Source organism: Podarcis cretensis (genome assembly GCF_951804945.1).
Source record: "Podarcis cretensis genome assembly, chromosome: 10".
Lineage (NCBI taxonomy): Eukaryota > Metazoa > Chordata > Lepidosauria > Squamata > Lacertidae > Podarcis > Podarcis cretensis.
In genome coordinates, this window is record NC_137179.1 from 21,936,550 (window position 1) to 21,957,349 (window position 20,800).

The 20,800-nt window shown below is 43.7% G+C and overlaps 1 protein-coding gene across 3 annotated transcripts in view; it reads left to right on the forward strand.

Annotated features, from left to right (window-relative positions):
- Nucleotides 1–20,029, forward strand: part of CHRM2 (cholinergic receptor muscarinic 2) — a 170,620-nt gene extending 150,591 nt beyond the window's left edge. For all 3 annotated transcript variants that reach the window (XM_079992806.1, XM_079992805.1, XM_079992807.1), the window contains exon 4: nt 18,160–20,029. In XM_079992806.1, coding sequence (XP_079848932.1) covers nt 18,200–19,606 — 1,407 coding nt within the window. In that variant the 5' untranslated portion in view covers nt 18,160–18,199 and the 3' untranslated portion in view covers nt 19,607–20,029. The remainder of the gene's footprint in view (nt 1–18,159) is intronic.
- The last annotated feature ends 771 nt before the right edge of the window (nt 20,030–20,800 follow it).

The window sequence follows — 20,800 nt, forward strand, 5'->3', positions numbered from 1 at the left end:
ATTTTAAGATGTCTGAAAGTGGTTTCTCTCACCCCGCCCCCCTGCCAAATTCTTTTTCACTTTCTTCCAATGGCAAGTCTCTTATGTCAATGTTTTGGAAGCTGATTTTATCATGAGAGGAAGGGGGAAATGGAGCACACGTGCTATCTTTTTGCAAATAATTTCTTTTCAAGTGCTTCTTTGAAGTCCTCGGCACAGGGCAAGGGTGATTGAAAGCAGGGAGCAGCAAAATCAGTCACAGGCTTCATCAATGGCATTGCACCCCTTGCCGAGATCCATGACAGCTTGCAAATGGATGTGGCATCGTCAAGGCTTTGTTCAGTTTCAGATGCAGAGGGTTGTGAGATCACAGTAAACATGCCCATGTTTTTCTCCTGGGTGGTGGTGCAACTTTGGACACAAAAAAGGGGCACTGCCTCTTCTCGGAGCAAAGGAAGCTGCCATAAACCAAGTCGAGCCATTGATCCACATAGCTCAGTGTTGCTGATGGACAGCACCTGTTCAAGGTTTTAGGTAACTTACCTGAAGATGCCAGGGATTGAAGTTGGGACCTTTTGCATGCAAAGTAGGTGTCTACCACTAAGCTAAGGTCCCTCTACCCCAAGGTCTATCTACCTAGAGCATACAGATGTTCTACATGTACAGAATGAGATGTAGAAAGAGGTGTCAAAATTCTGGACTGAACCATGGCAGATGGGGCACTACACAACTAATTGGTTTTCTTAGGTAATTATAAATACATGAAATAAAACAAATACTGGTAGCATTTTGTCATCAGCTCAGTAGCTTCAGCCATTGTTCCATCACAACTGTTGATTGGTGCTTTATGCTTTTGCAAAGGCAAAAGCGTCAGGTTTGTGCCTCATAGAATTTACACCCTTAAAATAATCTCTCCTGAGGAAACTATGGTCAGATGGGCTCAGGACATCGGGCATACAATATATCTGGAACAGTGAGAAAAACTCTGGCGGGTGGACATAAGGTTTACCACCTGTTATATGATTAAAGAGAATTTTATGAAAATGTTTTTCAAATGGTATTTGACATCATCTAAATTAGCTAAAATTTACAAATTAAAATCCAACCTATGTTGGAAGTGTCAAAAATTGGAAGGGACAATGTTTCATGTCTGGTGGGGCTGCAAAAAGGTAAAACAGTTCTGGAATATGAAGAAATTTTTAAAAAGAAGAAATTAAAAATATATATGCCTAGGAGCTCCATAGAGAAGAAACTCGAGGCTTACCTACTGATTCTATTGGGGAAATATATTCCACAAGAAAAGAAAGTCATTTTTCTATACTCTACAGCAGCTGCCAGAACAGTATTAGCCAGTAAATGGAAAAGTGAAATAATTCCCTCTAAAGAGGAGCAGATATGTAAAATAAGTGATTATATACAATTGGCAAAACTAACAGCAGCCGTAAGGTTACAAACAAACCAAAAGTTAAGACTACAATGGAAATGCTTTGAAGATTATATAGATAAACACTGTTCACAAAATAATATGTTGATATGTATAGATTAAGATTGTAGAGTTTATAAGAAGAATAATGTCTAAAATGTGATACGAAGATAATTAAGATAAGGAATGCAATGTTAAGATTTAATATAATAGATAACAGAAATCGGTATGTGGCAGAGGGGCATCAAAGGCAGATGGTGGGATTATATATGTAATTTTATTTATATTCTCTCCCCCCCCCCCTTTTGTCCTTTCTCTTTTTTGGTATTCCTTTGTTTTATTGTATTATTTGTATTATTTAAAATAAATTTCATCATCATCATCATCATCATCATCATCTCTCCTGGTGGAAATAAGTTAGCAATTCAGCAAACGACTCCTTCTAGAAATCAGGAATTAGTACTGCAGTCTTGTTCTTAGGTCACCGCAAGGTCAGAGAAAACAGGAGAGTAGAGCTGCATATACACTGTACATATGAAAGCACATCTCAAGTGCATTTCTCCCCCCAGAGAATCCTGGGATCTTTATTTTACCTCTCACAGAGCTATAATTCCCAGCAACCTCAACAAGCTACAGTTCCCAGGGTTCTTTGGAAGGGATCATGTGCTTTAAATGTATAGAGTGTACTCAGCCACAGACAGAGAGCTTTACAACCCACGTGAATCTCCAAAGCCATTTCTTCTTATTTTAAGCAATTCACATCTTTCCCAAACTAAGCAAAGCTTTGCCTAACTACTTGGCATGCTTCCAGTTTAAGGAATCGCACAGCTTTCCAACACATTTTGAAAAGAGAATTGCAGTGGTTAAATATGAATGAGGAGCAACCGTTGTTCTTTCGAGCTAGAGCTTTTCTCTCTCTCTTTTTAACAAGATGTAGCTGTGGAGGATGTTATCTCAGCAGGCCTACAGTTACATATAATGAATGGGTCTTTTTACATTATAAAAGTAAAAGTAGTTCAAAGGGACCATTTAAGGACATGCTCAGACCTAGGCTTCGAGCAAGCCCAATTTCAGTGTCACGTACACAGCAACATCCAGGTTATTTGTGTAAATAAAGTCCAAGTTCAGGGGTAACTTGGATTGGGAACGTAGCATGCAGGGAGGGGTGCCAGAGTGGTGCATGCTCTGGTTATCTCTCGCTTGGACTACTGCAACGCGCTCTATGTGGGGTTACCTTTGAAGGTGACCCGGAAACTACAACTAATCCAGAATGCAGCAGCTAGAATGGTGAATGGGGGCGGCCGCCGAGACCACATAACACCAATCTTGAAAGGCCTACATTGGCTCCCAGTACGTTTCCGGGCACAATTCAAAATGTTGGTGCTGACCTTTAAAGCCCTAAACGGCCTCGGTCCAGTATACCTAAAGGAGCATCTCCACCCCCATCATTCAGCCTGGACACTGAGGTCCAACTCTGAGGGCCTTCTGGCGGTTCCCTCACTGCAAGAAACCAAGTTACAGGGAACCAGGCAGAGGGCCTTCTCAGTAGTGGCACCCGCCCTGTGGAATGCCCTCCTACCAGATGTCAAAGAGAAAAACAACTACCATACTTTTAGAAGACATCTGAAGGCAGCCTTATTTAGGGAAGCTTTTAATGTTTGACGCACTATTGTATTTTAATATTTTGTTGGAAGCCGCCCAGAGTGGCTGGGGAAACCCAGCCAGATAGGCAGGGTATAAATAATAAATTATCATCATCATCATCACTGCTTGGCAGGGGGTTGGACTCGATGGCCCTTCTGGTCTCTTCCAACTCTATGATTCTATGATTTTATGATCACTCCCCTCTCCCCATGCAATTAGTGATGTAGTGGATCCTCACTGGATCCACTTGCCTTGGGGGAGATTTTTAATATTATTATTCTCATTCTTTTGGATCACACTGGAGTGGAAATATTGAAACCCCCCCCCCATTCCTGCATGTTGTGCTCCCAATCCATTTTTTCTCTGGGAGATGGGGAAACACATAATTTTATCTCCCCCCCCCCTAAAAAAATGACATTGCTTGCTGTAGCCCAAGTAGCTAGATGCCCTAGCACAGAACTGGATGTGCAGAGTGACACCTGAGGGAAAATAAATAAGTACCACATTGGACAAGTCTTTCCACATTGAGCATCTTTAACTGCTGCAGTTCACTTGCATTTGGTACCAAGCCCAGCGGGACACTGCAACAATGATTTAGGATGGAAGGCAAGAAGTGGGGGGGGGCACAAAAATTGAGCATCACACAGGGCACCGCTGAAATCTGAAAGCCCAAAGTCTGCCACTGACCAGGTCCTGTTAACATCCTGCAAAAATGATGATGATGTGTAAGGTTGTCCATTACCTCTAAGGCCATAATGCACAGTGGGTGTGCATTCAGATGTGGGTGGGAGGTATTGTGGGAGCATTCTGGATTATAGTGCTAGCATTTCTGTCTCATTTTCTGACATTCCCTTCACACTGCAGTAGCAGTTTACATTATGGATCTTTGGCTTTTTGTTCAATATACCATCAGGTCACGCTAGATTTCATTCACACCAGTGGTTGTGTGGTGCGGCACAACAGTGAATGTCATTGGAAAGGTCCCTACTCCCCTCACACATACACCTGCACAGGTGTACTTCTGTTCTCCTTGATACACCTGTGAAAATGGTAAGAAAGTTAACAGTTATGGAAATGTTGGGGAAGTGGAACAAACTGCCATGTGAATGCAGCCCTGGTCACTGGTGATGCTTTTCGTAGTGTGCCTATTTTCCAACTCTGTCCTGTCTTGTGCTTTGCATTTCAGATCCACAAACATTGCATATGTTAAACCAGGACATCTGAAATATGCTATTAAACAAAACAAAGAGCTTAAAAAATAATAATGCAGGCATGTCCTAAATATTGGAGGGGGGAGGGATCTGTCAAAAGGGAAATGAATGGCTGGCCTATTTTGATGGAACAGATCAGAGAAAAAACCCATTGGAAAAAATCAGATTTCGTTTTGGCAGCGATTCTCAAGTGAGCCATTGCTAGCCCGTTCCTCGGTGCTAATAAGTACACACAAGTTATTACTGCAGACAAACAAGATACAAGGTGGGCCAGCCAATTATTGATTTTACTAACCCCTGGAACGCCTCTCTTAAATATACACAACTGTAGCAGGAAGTGCCTGAGGCTAGCTGCTCATGGGGAGAAATGTCTCGATTTTTTATACCTGTGCACGCCGCCATCTACATCCTCTACAGCTACTTCATTCAGAAGGCTGTGACTGTCTGGTTCATAGAGAAAACATATTGAATGAGTCACCAACAGACCAATGGTATCGTTAGGCTTGCTAGCCCAAATTCAAAGGCTAATGATCCCATGCTTGTGTCATGCTCAGCATTAGTCCTGCTGGGATGTTTTAAATATGTGGTGAAGTTAAAATTCAATTTGATTGCAGCCGCAGCCTCTGCAATTAAAACAGGTACAGATTGCTTATGAAATGTGACATACCAATGGGGTTTTAGGGATTTATTAATAATGGAGTCACTGTTGTGAATTTTAAAAGCTATATGCACAGATACATTGTGATATGAATATTCATGTGCCTCTGTGGGCCTGTGGTGTTTCAAACTATAGCGATCACAGGAAAAGGTAGATTTATGGCAGGAGAAGAGTATAGGGCCTCAGTAAGGTCCATTGCCGGTCATTGGCCAGGCTGCTTGGGACTCATGAGAATTGGGAGTCCAACAAAATCTGGGAGGACACAGGTTCCCTGTTCCTGGTCCAATGGGCAAGTACTAAGTTTCGTTCTGGAGGATCAGTAGTTATCGACATTGCTCAGATTTTGGAGGAAAGATAGAGGCCCTTTAATGAAACTCAGAAAGCCCAATGAGTGTCTTTCTTAAAAATTGGCAAAGCCATGCCTCCAATAGCCTTCTAGTCTAAGGAGTCAGCAGAAAAATTAAGACTGACTTCACTCATATATGCTCTCTTACTCAGTGAATACAGGCAACATCAACCGAAGAATTATGTGTGAAATTCATGGCTATTACAGATCAACCACCCCAAGGACTTCATATCAACCCAATAGTTCTTGATAGGGATGGAGAAGTATTTTCTTGGGTCTGCATTTCTAAGCACCTCTTCAACTAATAACATGGATTGAAATGTAATTATCCTTTAGGTTTTTGTATTTATCTGAATTTTGCAATGCATTTCTTGGATCAAAACCATCTACCAAATGCATAAAAATGTGTGGTTTTGGGAGGAAATACATCTAGAAGTGTGCATTGAGATAAAATACATATGTTAATAGTCTTCAAATATGAATATTTCTGGTTTGGGATTTTTTAAAAATAATATAAGTAACTCACAATTTACATGGGGATTATGTTCCTGGTCATTGCACATATAAGCAAAATCACGTAAAGCCAGAAATCCCCTGAAAACCATAAAAAACGGCACTTACTGGTATAACCACCTCTCCTATGCTCCAACCTCCTTTGATGTCTCTCCAAACTATTCTGCACATCTCTTCTTCTTCTTCTTCTTCTTCTTCTTCTTCTTCTTCTTCTTCTTCTTCTTCTTCTTTGATCACTCGTAGCTGAGTAATATTGTCTTCCATGAATACTGTCTTAACAGTGAGTCCGTAAGCGACTGTGGAGGCCACTTCTGGCTCCATACATCCTTCCACAGTTGGGACATAGGTTTCTGGGCAGGAGTTGATCACGGTGAGGATTTGCGAAACATGCCTTCCTCTTAGCTTGTTTCTCCCTTTTGTCTGGAGTTAGTGCTTCTTCAAATTCCACAACACCTTTGCTATTCTCCAATTGGAGTGCTCACAGCCCAGTGTTTCCCAGTTGTTGGTGTTTATGCTACTTTTTTTTAGATATGTCCATTCTCCAGTCAACCTCTCCAACTGCCTCTTCTGTACCAAAGCACTCTCATGAAAGTTGCTGGCTGTTCCCCTCCTCCCCAATCTCCCCTATTCTCCCACCTCCACCTTTTAAAATGCCATTTTTTGGCCACTGCCCCTGTGTACATCATTTTTGCATCATTTTAAATTTAACAATTATTATTTTTTTGCAACATGCATAAAGCTGTGACCACATATGTTAAATAAGCATAAGTTGTGAGTTAACTGTATATTAATTTGGAAACGGAACATAACAGAGTTACAAATTCACACATGTAAAACTGACATGGAGCAAAGATAGACTAATGCCGAGTTTTTGATGGAGTCATTTCACACAACCAGCTGAGCAAAGCTGAGTGATAAGTCTGAGTGATGAGATGTCAGTAATGAAAATTCATGGTAAAATTAAAACAGTTGTTAGCTATTTCTCCTCTCAGGCACATTTATTCCAATGACCTGCTTTGTAGAGCACTCAAAAATCACACAGTCCTAGCCTAGATTATTTGTAATGGGTAGGGTGTCTCGTATATTCACTTACTGAGTGTTGCGCTGGGGAATGATTTGCATGTGCGAATCAGCCTTCACAGCTAGAGCTTTCATTTCATCCAGTGACAACTCAGGTACAATATTTATGCAATAGAGGAAGCTTGCATATATTATTTCCCTGTAAGCCATCAAGTAATAAGACATTGTGTAGGTGTGAATTAGTCCTGCATTTCATAATCAAGACAGAGGAGATAGGGGCGGGGTGGAGTGGAGTGTCAAGGATACCTAATGAAGATTGTGTAGGGCAGCACTAGGGTGTCAATGGAGATGAGAGTGAGGCAAATTTGACTGATGAAAGGTTTGCTAGAGGCAGTGCTTTTTTCTGGGGGGATGAAGGGGGACACATACCCCTAAACATTTTGTGAATCTAAGTTTGGCCTCATTGAGGGGGAGGTATTTCAATATGAGTAGGAAAATGAGAGTACCCCAAAACATATTTTTAGGGGGGAAAGCACTGGCTAGAGGAAGTTTCAGTTGTAATGGCCATGAGATTCCAACTAGTACTAGGCTGACATGCGATCTCCAGTTTCTTGAAAGTTTTCTTCCTCTGCTAAATAGATTTCTGTTTTTCTGTCTTATTTACAGGAGAGACTATAGAATTTCTGTGGGCATTGGGTTGAGCTGACATTATGACTGAGGTGTGTTTTCCTATTCAACACTCTGCAACTTCTGATCTAGTGTGGTGTAGTGGTTAAGAGCGGTAGACTCGTAATCTGGTGAACTGGGTTTGCGTCTCCGCTCCTCCACATGCAGCTGCTGGGTGACCTTGGGCTAGTCACACTTCTTTGAAGTCTCTCAACCCCACTCACCTCACAGAGTGTTTGTTGTGGGGGAGGAAGGGAAAGGAGAATGTTAGCTGCTTTGAGACTCCTTAGGGTAGTGATAAAGCAGGATATCAAATCTAAACTCTTCTACTCTTCTTTGCAGCTGTCTGCTTTTCCTGATCTCAAAAAGACCCCTAGGAGGAATTACTTCATACCCTCCAACATTTCTCTGATGAAAGTAGGGATGTCCTAAGGAAAAGGGGAACATTCTGGGATCAAATGAGAAAATGGGATGGCTTCTGTAAATCCAGAACAGTCCCTGGAAAATAGGGACACTCGGATGGTTTGCTACTTCATTAGGTCTTCTCCTAAGCTTTAACTGAAATGGAGGAAGCTGAATGCTAAGCACCTGAGATTGGTGCAGTTGCTGATTTTGTTGTTAAAGGAGATTCTTCAAATATTCCCACTTTGATTTATGTAAAAGTAAAATAAGACTTCACTTAAAAAAAAACACCTAACAGCTGTCAAGAGCATGAAAGATAGCCTTCCCTGCTTCTGAAACTTACAGAAAAGCCTAAGTGTGTGTGTCATTCAGGAAGTGTGGACACCCAGGAAGGCTATAAAGTGCAGATCACCAGAAATAGGACCTGCAGGATGAAAGAAAGGGCACTCACAAAATCTGCCAGCCATCTTGAAGGTAGGGTGAACTCAGTCTATAGGCCAACCATGAGAATTTCACTGGAATTTTATCTCTCATTTGATAAAGGCAGTTTCATTCATTTATAGAGTGGTTGGGGAAACATGAGAGACATTTCCAGTCGGGATTCAGTCCTCATCATGGGACTGAAACTGCCTTGGTCGCACTGGTTGATGATCTCCGGCGGGCTAGGGACAAAGGTGAGAGCTGTTTCCTAGTTCTGCTGGATCTCTCAGCGGCGTTTGATACCATCATAACATCCTTCTGGACCATCTTGAGGGGCTGGGAGCTGGGGGCACTGCTATACAGTGGTTCTGCTACTTTCTCCTGGGCCATGTCCAGAAAGTGGTATTGGGGGATGAGTGTTCAGACCACTGGGCTCTCACTTGTGGGGTGCCTCAGGGTTCTGTCCTCTCCCCCATGCTTTTCAACATTTACATGCAGCCACTGGGAGAGATCATCAGGAGGTTTGGGCTGGGTGTTCATCAGTATGTGGATGATACCCAGCTCTACCTCTCTTTTAAATCAGAACCAGTGAAGGCGGTGAAGGTCCTGTGTGAGTGTCTGGAGGCGGTTGGAGGATGGATGGCGGCTAACAGATTGAGGTTGAATCCTGACAAGACAGAAGTACTGTTTTTGGGGGACAGGAGGCGGGCAGGTGTGGAGGATTCCCTGGTCCTGAATGGGGTAACTGTGCCCCTGAAAGACCAGGTGCGCAGCCTGGGAGTCATTTTGGACTCACAGCTGTCCACGGAGGCACAGGTCAAATCTGTGTCCAGGGCAGCTGTTTACCAGCTCCATCTGGTACGTAGGCTGAGACCCTAGCTGCCTGCGGACTGTCTCGCCAGAGTGGTGCATGCTCTGGTTATCTCTCGCTTGGACTACTGCAATGCACTCTACGTGGGGCTACCTTTGAAGGTGACTCGGAAACTACAACTAATCCAGAATGCGGCAGCTAGACTGGTGACTGGGGGCGGCCGCCGAGACCATATAACACCGGTCTTGAAAGACCTACATTGGCTCCCAGTACGTTTCCGAGCACAATTCAAAGTGTTGGTACTGACCTTTAAAGCCCTAAATGGCCTCGGTCCAGTATACCTGAAGGAACGTCTCCACCCCCATCATTCTGCCCGGACGCTGAGGTCCAGCGCCGAGGGCCTTCTGGCGGTTCCCTCATTGCGAGAAGCAAAGCTACAGGGAACCAGGCAGAGGGCCTTCTCGGTAGTGGCGCCCGCCCTGTGGAACGCCCTTCCAGCAGATGTCAAAGCGATAAACAACTACCTGACATTCAGAAGACATCTTAAGGCAGCCCTGTTCAGGGAAGTTTTTAACGTGTGATATTTTACTGTATTTTTTGTTTCTATGGAAACCGCCCAGAGTGGCTGGGGAGGCCCAGCCAGATGGGCGGGGTATAAATAATAAATTATTATTATTATTATTATTATTATTATTATTATTATTATTGCAGGATGGAAAATCATAAAGGAGGGGAGTATGGAAAGGAAAATTCTGGGAGAGTGATGGAAGGATTTGTTAATTTCATTTAACTCGGTTTTTCATGTATCCTACCTTCAGTTCAGTTCTCCTCATTCCTGCAGCAATTGGGGGAGAAACTAAAATAAGTGGTTCCACTCTGCAATGCAGCATTTAGTTGTAGCTCTCACTTGCCTTCGTTTGTCATTCCTTGGAACAGCTATTTCTTGCAAAACAGCCTTGAAGCCATTGAAAGGTTGTGCTTTAAAAGAAAATCAAGGAAAATAACTAGTGATCTATAGCTCCTTCAGCTGTTAAATATACCTTCCATTGTGTGAATGAGGCATGCATTGAAAACTGAAATAGCTATCAGCTTGAGTCAGCAATACAAATTTCCTTCTTTTTTTTTTTTTTTTTTTTTGCTTTTTCAGCCTGTCCCTGGGAGTTTGTGGGTAGCTTAAGTAATTCCCCTATTCCTTAAATCATAGGAATAAATAGCTCAGAGGTAATGGGGTATTTGGGATCAGAGGTAATGGGGTATTTGGGATCAATTTCCCATTTGGCAGCAAAAGAATGTTGACTATGAAGAGACTGATTATTCAGGCATGCTATCCTTGGAATCTGGAATTGTTCCATCTGAATGCTTACAGAGAACCTTCTTTTAACCACACATATGCATGGTAAGGCTGCTTAAGGAAAGTTTGCCGTTGGTGATGGATTTCAAAGCCTAAGTCTGGAACTCTGAAACACCCATCAACACACACAAACATGCACACACACACACAAGCAGATAGTGCCTTGAAGCATAGCAAGAAACAGCCCATCATGTGCACCCACCAGCAGCACATAGGGGCTGACACTAGTCATTGCAATCTGGTGCCCCTGTCAGCACATTTGCAGTGTCCTGTCCTCACCACTGTTGTGCCCCTCCTGTTCAAAGTCCTGACATTGACTGCAGTGACTCAGCGGTCAGGTGGACAGAGGTCAAGTGAGCGCTGCAGCCTCACCAGGCTATCTGCTGCTGCTTGGGATGTGGACTGTTGACATTGCACTTCGGCAGGGAGGGAGTTCCTTAATCATCTGATTTGCCTCACCATTTTCCCCCTGCAGAGAGCCAATCCACACCTGTCTGGAAATCAAATATGATTTTGCCTCTTTCATTTGTAAGACTCTATGGCAAGGAATGGGGGTGTGTGCATTTTTCAGCCTGAGGGTTGCATTTCCTTCTATGGGGGCCTCATGCCAATGAGGAGTGGGGTCACAGGCAAAAATGTGCAATTGATGTGATGATCTTTGCTCAATACCCTGTGCTCCTGCTACACACAAGCCAGAGGTTTCTACTCAACCACCCATCCCCACCCATCTTTCCATCTAGGCAGGCAAGAGGCTCAAAGGCACTTTCCAGCCAGGCAAAAGCATTCCATAAGTTTATGCAGCAGGATGATGATAGAGGGTGTGGCCTAGAGAGAGTTCCAAGCAGCAGATAAAGAGGCCTGGAGGACCTCAAGTGACACCTGGATGCTTCCTCTACTCTATGATTTTTTTCTGGTCCACTTTCCTCCAAACTGCTGCCCAGAACTTTATGTTCTTCCACTTTGGTGTTTTAAAAAGCTGTTAATAGTTTGATTCAGAAGAGCAGCCGAATCCAGTGGATGCTTTATCAAAATTAAGTTCAGTTGTGTCCCAGCTTTAAAGTTGGGAATAACAAACTAAACCAAACCCCAAGTTCTCCATGCTCACCATCCCTTCTGCCTTCCCAACGAGTCTAGTGACAGAATGCCTTGATTGTTGCTATACTTAAAATATATGTAAACTATGTCTCCAAGTTCAAGCTAGCTTGGACTTACAATAACTGTGGACTTTCTGATCCAGAATTTATCCTCAAATGATCCCAGCAGGTACAATAGCATTTTCTGCTTCTTGGTTGTTCTTATCATTAATTCTCGAGCATTTCCCTGTCACTCTTCTCTTTGAGATGCAAATGGGAAAATGGACAGAGCTTCTCTTGGAAGCAGTTAACTTGCCCTTTCCTTTTGCTGGCTCTTGCATTAGCAGCTAAAGGAAGTGTCAGGTGAAATGCTACACAGAAAATGAGCAGAGGACATGAGGAGGAGAACAAAGGCTTCTCCCTTCTGTTTTAAGTGACAGCTCCAGTTGCTTCCAGATCTATAATCACAAATCTACAATTGCACAGCCTCTTCCTGTTTCAGAATTCTGATCCTCCTGGAATATTTTTTTCTGAATTCTCATTCATTTAACATAAGAACAGCCCTGTTGGATCAGGCCAAGAGTCAATCCAGTCCAGCATCCTGATTTCACAGTGGCCAAACAGATGCCCATGGGAAGACTACAAGCAGGACCTGAGTGCAATAGCTTTTCCCCACTTGTGTTTTCCAGCTACTTGAATTCAGAGGCATACTGCCTCCAACAGTAGAGACAGAACATAGCCCCCGTGGCTAGCATCCATTGATAAACTTATCTCCCCTGTATTGTCAAGGCCACCCAAGTCGGTGGCCATCTTGGGAAAGCAAATTTCATTGTTTAACCATGTGCCGTGGGAAGGAGCTCTCCTGAATCTTCTGGCATTTAGTCACTTCCAGCAGCATATGTCGCTTGCCTCTTTCCCACTTGCCAACCGCTGAACTGTTTTACACATGCAGACTGACATAGACTATAGCCACATTCACACCATGCATTGAAAGTGCTATGATACCACATTAAACAGGCATGGCTTCCTCCCAAAGAATTCTGGGAGCTGAAGTTTGTTAAGGGTGCTGAGAGTTGTTAGGAGATTCCTATACTTCTCACACAGCTCCAATTCTCACGCTGGTTTAACATTTGATCCCTCTTCCCAGGAAACTCGAGGAATTGCACCTCTGCGAAGCAAATGGGGGTCTCCTAATCAGTACTTTTTTTCTAGGAGGGACGCAGGGGTACCCCTAAACATTTTGTGAATCTAAGTCTGGCCTCATATTTCAATATGAGTAGGAAAATGAAAGTACCCCTAAACATATTTTTTTTTGGGGGGGGAGCACTGCTTCTATCAACTCTCACCCCCCTTAACGAACTATAGCTCCCAGGATCCTTTTGGGCAAACCATGACTGTTTAAAGTCATATCTTAGTGCTTTAACTGTATTGTGTGAATGTGGCCTGTATCACGTCAGACTGCAGGAGAGGCAACAGTATTGAATTGCTCCATTAAAACAAACAGCTGGTGCCCTCCAGGTAGGAAATTGGTACTACCAGAGAGACAGAATTCTCTCTCTCCCCCAATGTGCTGGTTTACAAGATGTGACAATCAGAAATGGCTCACCAGGTACAGCAGAGTCACTGGGGTACCCTGCTGACAGGTGAGTTACTATGGTGTACTGGGAGAGGCAGCATGGCCCAAAGTCCAGATGAAGAGGCCCTGATGGCTACATTTAACTCCTGGGCCTGATGCTCCCCTTCCCTAGACAGTGTTCCCCAAACTTCTGAAAGAGGGCTAAAAAGCAGGGAGGGAAGGGGAGTGGAGAATCAGGCTTGCAGAGCTGGGAGTTGGAAGCAACTTCAAAGTTAGTGGGCTATCTAGCCTCTGTTCAAAACCTGCTAATGAGAGAGAGTCCACCAACCTTCCAAGGCAGTCTGCTCCATTGTGAAGCAGCTCACTCCCTCAGGAAGTTCCTTCTAGAGTTGAGCTCAAATTATCTCACAATTTGAACCCGTTGCCTTGGGTTCTACCCTCTAGAGCAGCGGTTCTCGACCTGTGGGTCCCCAGATGTTGTTGGACTACAGTTCCCATCATCCCTGACCACTGGTCCTGCTAGCTAGGGATGATGGGAGTTGTAGTTCAACAACAGCCGTATACCCAAGTTTGGAAAATACTGCCCTAGCATATACTGTGAGGTATTGTGAGCATCCAGTCCCACAACCCTTAACAAGCACCAGAGCAGCCTCAATCCCTGTTTCAAAGCACATTTCCCACCACTATATGGATAAATAGCTGATTGTCAGGCTAGTGATGTTGAAATTGCTCAGAAGGGCAGCTTTGATCTAGAGTAATTTGTGCTTAAGTCATTCTTTTAACCAGTTCCAGACAATTAGAACAGCGGTGAGCCAGCAGTAATTAAGTGCCGTGCAATTCCTCAGGCTGGAGTAAAGGCAGGTAATAGGGAGGCAGACCACAGCCTTCCATTAATAAACTAGCTTCTGTTGCTCTCAGGGGAATATTTTTATTTGGCATTATTTCCGTTCTCACCAGAGGCATAATGTACATTTGTTCAGCTAATGTTACACAACTGTGAATCATCATTTGCTGCTTCAAAGCATGCACACAAGTTTCTTTGCTGTGCTCTTAAAAAATCCTATCATTAGGGTAGTCAGAAAATGCCAGGGTTGTAAATGCCATCGGTGTTATGGATCCTGCAGGAAATTCTAGGTGACAGGAAGCTAAGAAAACAGGGTAGGAATCTGAAGGAGCACAAAGGGCAGCTACAGCTATACACCTGTCCATAGATATACAGAATGTTGGAGACAGTCATGTTTCTGAGAGTGCTGTAGTGCTTTCATCCTGCTTGCAGGCCTTAGAGGAGATCTCAGCGATGACTCCATTTCGTTCCCAGATTAGGGGTAGGTCTTTCCCTCCCTACCATGTTCTTAGCAGCTGACTCTTGCAGGAGCCCAGTCTTAACCCCATTGACTTAAAAATAAGCATCAGAATTGTTATCCGTCTTTTCTTTGAAATTTCTCAAATGTTTCTCCTGTGGAGAACCTTCAAGTCCTTGTTAAATTTTGTGACAGTTGAGATTTCAGTGAACTTATTCTGGGAAACCCATTGAGACATGTAGAATGCATTCTTAGCAAAGCTCGAGAAGAATTATGAATACACATTACTGGGATTGTATTGTAACCCAATCCTAGTATGTATACTCAGAATGATGTCCTATTGAGATCAGTGGGTTTTCTCCTTGGTAAGTAGATATGGGTTGCTGCCTCAGTGTCAATATTTTGCACCTAATATAGATATTTTCCTAGCAATATTCCTTAATACAGTGCATTTTTTTGTATTTTCATTAATACATGCATTTATATACCAACTTTTTCTTAATACATGTATTTTGGTATACATTTAGTTGGAGAACTGCATTGCAAAAGTCAAAGAAGTATGAATTTTGAAAGGTACCTGTGTTTCAGTTTAGCGTATTGATTTGAGAAGTACAAATTAAGCTCGTTATTCATTAAAAGGCAAACAGAGCCAAATTTCTCCCCAATCCCTACTATGGACTTAATGAACTTACACTCCCTTATCTTTAGATGGTAATGAATTAGCCAGCCCTGCTGCAGTTGTAAGCCTTAATGCCCCTTCTGCTTAGTGGACATCTGCCCCCAAGTCTTGCCCTGGTAGCATCACTAAATATACATTTCAAATATCAAACTTTCCGTGCAATTTACAGGGCCATAGAGCACATTTGCCCACACCCTGTATGTTGAATAACACAGGAACTTTGAGGGATCCAATAAAGCTGGATGCTGGAGGGTTCTGGACAGTCAAAAGAAAGGACTTCTTCACATAGTGGAAAATTAAGCTATGGAATTTGCTGCCATGAGAAGTAGTGATGGCCACCAGCTTGGATGGGCTTAAAAGAGGATGAGTCAAATTTAGGGAGGAGAAGGCTTTCAATGGCTACTAGCCATGATGGCTATGTTCTACCTCCACTTTCACAGGCAGGTATGCCTTTGAATACTAGCTTCAGTAAACTGCAAGACAGGAGATTGCTGTTGTGCTCAGGTCCTGCTTTTGGGTTTCCCAGAGGCATCTGGCTGGTCACTGTAAAAGCAGGATGCTGGACTAGATAGACCATTGGCCTGATCCATCTACTTCCTTGAGAATCACACATTATTTCCCTCTTGCCTCTCTCTCTCTCTCTCTCTCTCTGTGTGTCATTTTGTCTTTCTCCTTTGTTACCACTATCTCAAAAAGGCAAAATAGGCAGTGAAAATGTATGATTCATGTGGTGCGAGATGGAATGTGCTTGTCATCAGGTTAGGAGCACAATACAATTTTCTCACTCCCGAGGTATGCAAAATGAAGTCACTTTGCTGTGCGTACGCCCAGACGGATGAGTTTTTCCTTTCCTTTTGTCATGTACTAGTCAGGAATGGGGGGACGCAGGTGGCGCTGTGGGTTAAAGCCTCAGCGCCTAGGACTTGCCGATCGAAAGGTTGGTGGTTCGAATCCCTGCGGCGGGGTGCGCTCCCGCTGCTCGGTCCCAGCGCCTGCCAACCTAGCAGTTCGAAAGCACCTCCGGGTGCAAGTAGATAAATAGGGACTGCTTACCAGCGGGAAGGTAAATGGCGTTTCCGTGTGCGGCTCTGGCTCACCAGAGCAGCGATGTCATGCTGGCCACGTGACCCGGAAGTGTCTCCGGACAGCGCTGGCCCCTGGCCTCTTAAGTGAGATGGGCGCACCACTCCAGAGTCTGTCAAGACTGGCCCGTACGGGCAGGGGTACCTTTACCTTTACTTTAGTCAGGAATGGGAGTGTGGTTGGCGAGAAATCAGGTCAGAAGCAAAGGATGGCTACTTCATAGAAATATTCCAGTGACACATTTTTATTGCTTGCATCCTCCAGCGCCATCCCTATCATTAGGCAAAGTGAGGTGGCCACCTCAGGCAGTTGATTTTGAGTGTTGTAGAAAGGGCAGCAACTGTTGGGTCAGCTGGGGGCTAGGATGACCCTCAGGCATAGGACAGGAATGATTCCAGTCTGTCTCTCCCATCAGCGTTCAGCTCTAGGAAGTTCCGAATCACCTTCCCCGACGATTTATAATGACTCATGTCTTGGAGACCCTGAGCACATATTCAGAGTCCAGCAGAGATAAACGCACACAGAGCTAGGCTGGGGTTGTAAGCACTAAAGCTACTTTATTAAGCATAAGGCAGAACAAAAGAAAACATGTCTCCTCTTTCTGGTCTTCCTCGGAGAGAAGACGGAAGTGAAAGCAAAAACGAACAGAAACAGAGTACGGTAAACATCAGCTCCCGTGATTCCAACAGTCAGTGCTGGAATGCATAACACAGACATATGATGAACCAATCCACATATCTGCACAGTGAGAGGAATAGAAACCCAACAGCAACTGGCTATGTGATTTATTATTACTGTGTGTTTTCTGCCAGGGTGTGGGAGAGGCACTTGCCAGATTTTCTACTTCAGGTGTTAAAATAATTTAGCTACTCTTGGATACTATGTTTGATGGGGTGGGGTGAGTGATCATTAGCAACATGTCTTGGGCCAGCCTGTCCCCTAAGGTGCTATATTGGATTTGTTTTTTTAGATGTAGACGAGGATCTCTACCTTCTGCAAGGCAGGCAGAAGTCAGCAAGTATAGAACAGAAGAAGAGTTCTCATCAGGTCCAGCTTACCCTGCAGGGTGGAGTCACAGCAACAGCCTTTTGGCAGCAGTGTCACTAGAAGGGTTGAGACAATGTAGGGCTGCCAGATGTGCTGATTTCCTTGGACATTGCCAGAAATTTCTGAAAGGTGGTGCTTTGTCCTGGATCTTAGGCAAGTCAATTGAAAAATCGTATTTATTTGGTGTTTTTGTAAAAAAAAAAACAAAAAAAAAACCTTAGACAGTGGGGAGACTCCAGCTGCACAAATGCACTGGCAGGGTAGTGCTTCTACATTTTGGTCAGACAGGCTACTGTCTGTCTGCATGTACAAGGCAGAAGTGATATCTTCCAAAGCATGTAGGAAACACCATCCCAATGGAAGGAGAGCCTGCCAGCAATAGCAAAACAAGGAAGGGTCAAGGGACAGTTCAGGGTATTTCAATGAAAATTTGCAGAGGGATAAAAGGATTTTCCTCCAGCATGTCTCTCAAAAGTTTTGCATGTCTCCAGAAGGAGTCTTACCTGATACAGTAAGAGGGCAGTAGATGTCTTAAATTTGGTCTTTAACTGAGCAACCTTCCTCCACATGCCATTATCAAACTTCCCCTACAGCTACACCATTACAAGGAAGAGGCCACACTTCAGAGTTTTGAGTGTACGTCCTTTTAATAATAAATAATACGATTCCATGTGTGTGTTTCATTTTAACATTATCCCTTTTGTTCTTTCCCCTAAATAACTTAATTCATATTTAGCATCTTGAGGCATAATCCAGGGGAAACTAAACAGGCCAAAGTCCCATTATAATCAATGTAAGATGAAACATTTTAACTTGAGCGTTGATTGATGAAACTCCTGAATTTTCCTTGGGATTTTCATTCCTTTGCATCTCACCTTTCCTTGAGCTCCATTTGCCAGAAAATGCATAAACTGAAATGCCTCACCATCTTTGTTTTCTTTTTCTTTCCTCTGCAGGCTTAAGTGATATTTATCTGCCAGTTTGCTAGACGCAGACATGAATAACTCGACGAACATAAGCTATTTGGAGGATGTGATGCCTCTGGGGAGTCCTTATAAAACGGTTGAGGTAGTATTCATCGTCCTGGTGGCTGGCTCCCTCAGTCTCGTGACCATCATTGGGAACATCCTGGTGATGGTGTCCATTAAAGTCAACAGGCACCTGCAGACTGTCAACAATTACTTTCTTTTCAGCTTGGCATGTGCGGACTTGATAATCGGTGTCTTTTCCATGAACCTGTACACACTTTACACTGTGATTGGCTATTGGCCGCTTGGACCTGTGGTTTGTGACTTGTGGTTGGCGCTCGACTATGTGGTCAGCAATGCCTCCGTCATGAACCTTCTCATTATCAGTTTTGACCGATATTTTTGTGTCACCAAGCCTCTGACCTACCCTGTCAAGCGGACCACTAAGATGGCAGGTATGATGATTGCCGCGGCCTGGGTGCTGTCGTTCATCTTGTGGGCACCCGCAATTCTTTTTTGGCAGTTCATTGTAGGGGAGAGGACTGTCCCCGATGGGGAATGCTACATTCAGTTCCTGTCCAATGCAGCCGTCACCTTTGGCACAGCGATTGCCGCTTTCTACCTGCCTGTTATCATCATGACTATTCTTTACTGGCAAATATCTCGTGCCAGTAAGAGCAGGATTAAAAAAGACAAAAAGGGGAGTGGGCAAAACCAGGATCCAGTTTCTCCAAGCTTGGTCCAAGGTAAAATAGTAAAACCAAACAATAACAATGTTCCAACTAATGAAGATGGGGTAGAACATGGTAAAATTCAGAATGGTAAAGCCACAGGGGAATCAGTGATGGAAAATTGTGTTACTGCAGAGGAGAAGGAAAGTTCTAATGACTCCACCTCTGTCAGCGCTGTGGCTTCCAATGTGAAAGATGATGAACCCATCAAAGAGGACACCAGGGCTTCTGCCTCCCAAGTCAATGCCAAAGTGGAGAACTCCAAATTGACATGTATTAGGATACTCACAAAGTCCCCAAAAGGTGACTGTTCTGGTTCTACCAACACGACCGTGGAGATTGTAGGTCCCGATGGGCAAAATGGAGATGAGAAGCAGAACATTGTAGCACGTAAGATTGTCAAGATGACTAAGCAGCCTGCCAAAAAGAAGACACCTCCTTCCAGGGAGAAAAAGGTAACCAGGACTATATTGGCTATTCTCCTGGCCTTCATCATTACCTGGACACCATACAATGTCATGGTCCTCATCAACAGCTTCTGTGCGTCTTGCATCCCCAACACAGTATGGACCATTGGTTACTGGCTGTGCTATATCAATAGCACCATCAATCCTGCCTGCTATGCGCTCTGCAATGCTACCTTCAAGAAAACCTTTAAGCACCTCCTTATGTGTCATTACAAGAACATAGGAGCTACAAGGTAAAACAGTAATAAGTGGGGTGTGGGGAAGGGAGAAGGAAGTTCAAAGTTTTATAAAACTATGCCACAGCACTTTATGCTCTAGAATGAAACCAAGAAGGCTATAGGACACATACTGATGGGGTGGAGGGGGGACGACATGTGCTCCATCTCCGACAACTACACTTCAGAGATCACCACTTTTCTGTCAGTGAATCACCAGGAGGCAGGAAAGGGTGGGCAGGCCAGCTGAGGATATGAACTTGAGGCAACATGCCCAGATCTCTGGTAGTCTCATGCAGAAGGGCTTTGAATCCATTCTTCTTTGGGGAAGTGTTCGCTTGTGTGAAGCCCATTTAGGTTTGCTTCATCTGAAAGGGATCTGCACAAAAGCACTGGCATTTCAGTGAGAAGGATAACTCCACTGAGGGTTGTGTCTTTGTCAGTTCTTCTGTTCATTTGAAAACAGTGGTGGTGGGGGAATCGTTCAACAATATCCTTCCTATATGGAATGCTTCAATGACTGGAAGAGAGAGACACGGAACAATCCAATCAGCTCAACAGATTCCATAATTTTAAAAAGTGGTGGGATTTGATGGATGTTACTATTAATTATTTACCTCTCTCCTGCTGCTTGAATCTGCATCAGAAAAAAAATAGTATATTACCTCATAACGGGCATGGTTTCAGCCAGGCTTTTAAGCACATGCTACACTTGCTCCATCTTAAGTCAAGAAGACTTAAAAGTGCTGGGATTTGGCTAGGTTACAACCACTGGAAGCCGTGATTGGTTAACGGGTGCCACATGGTAATTGATTCTTCCTTTTTAACTGGGTCAGACGTCGCATAGCACTGATGGGCAGTTCAATGGAGTGGGAAAATGGAACCAAGTGGCCTCTTTATCATTTGGCAAGCCACAGTGACTAGCCAAAGGCTTTTGAAAATGAAGCATTGGGGGCATTTGCAGCCCAGTCAGTTTGGTCTGTGAAATGGCAAAACATCCCAATGAGTCTCTTTAGGCTGTGCACTTCAGAAAGAAAAATGGTCCCCATTGAATTTTGCCCATCCATCTCACCTCTTAATTTTATGTTTCCTGCTCAAAAACTACCTTTGTGCAGGTTCTTCTCCCTGCCCACCCCCAAACTTGGGAGATACGAAACACCAACTGTTTGAAGTTCACTAAACAAATAAATTGATTAGTTATCTCAGTATGTAGTCT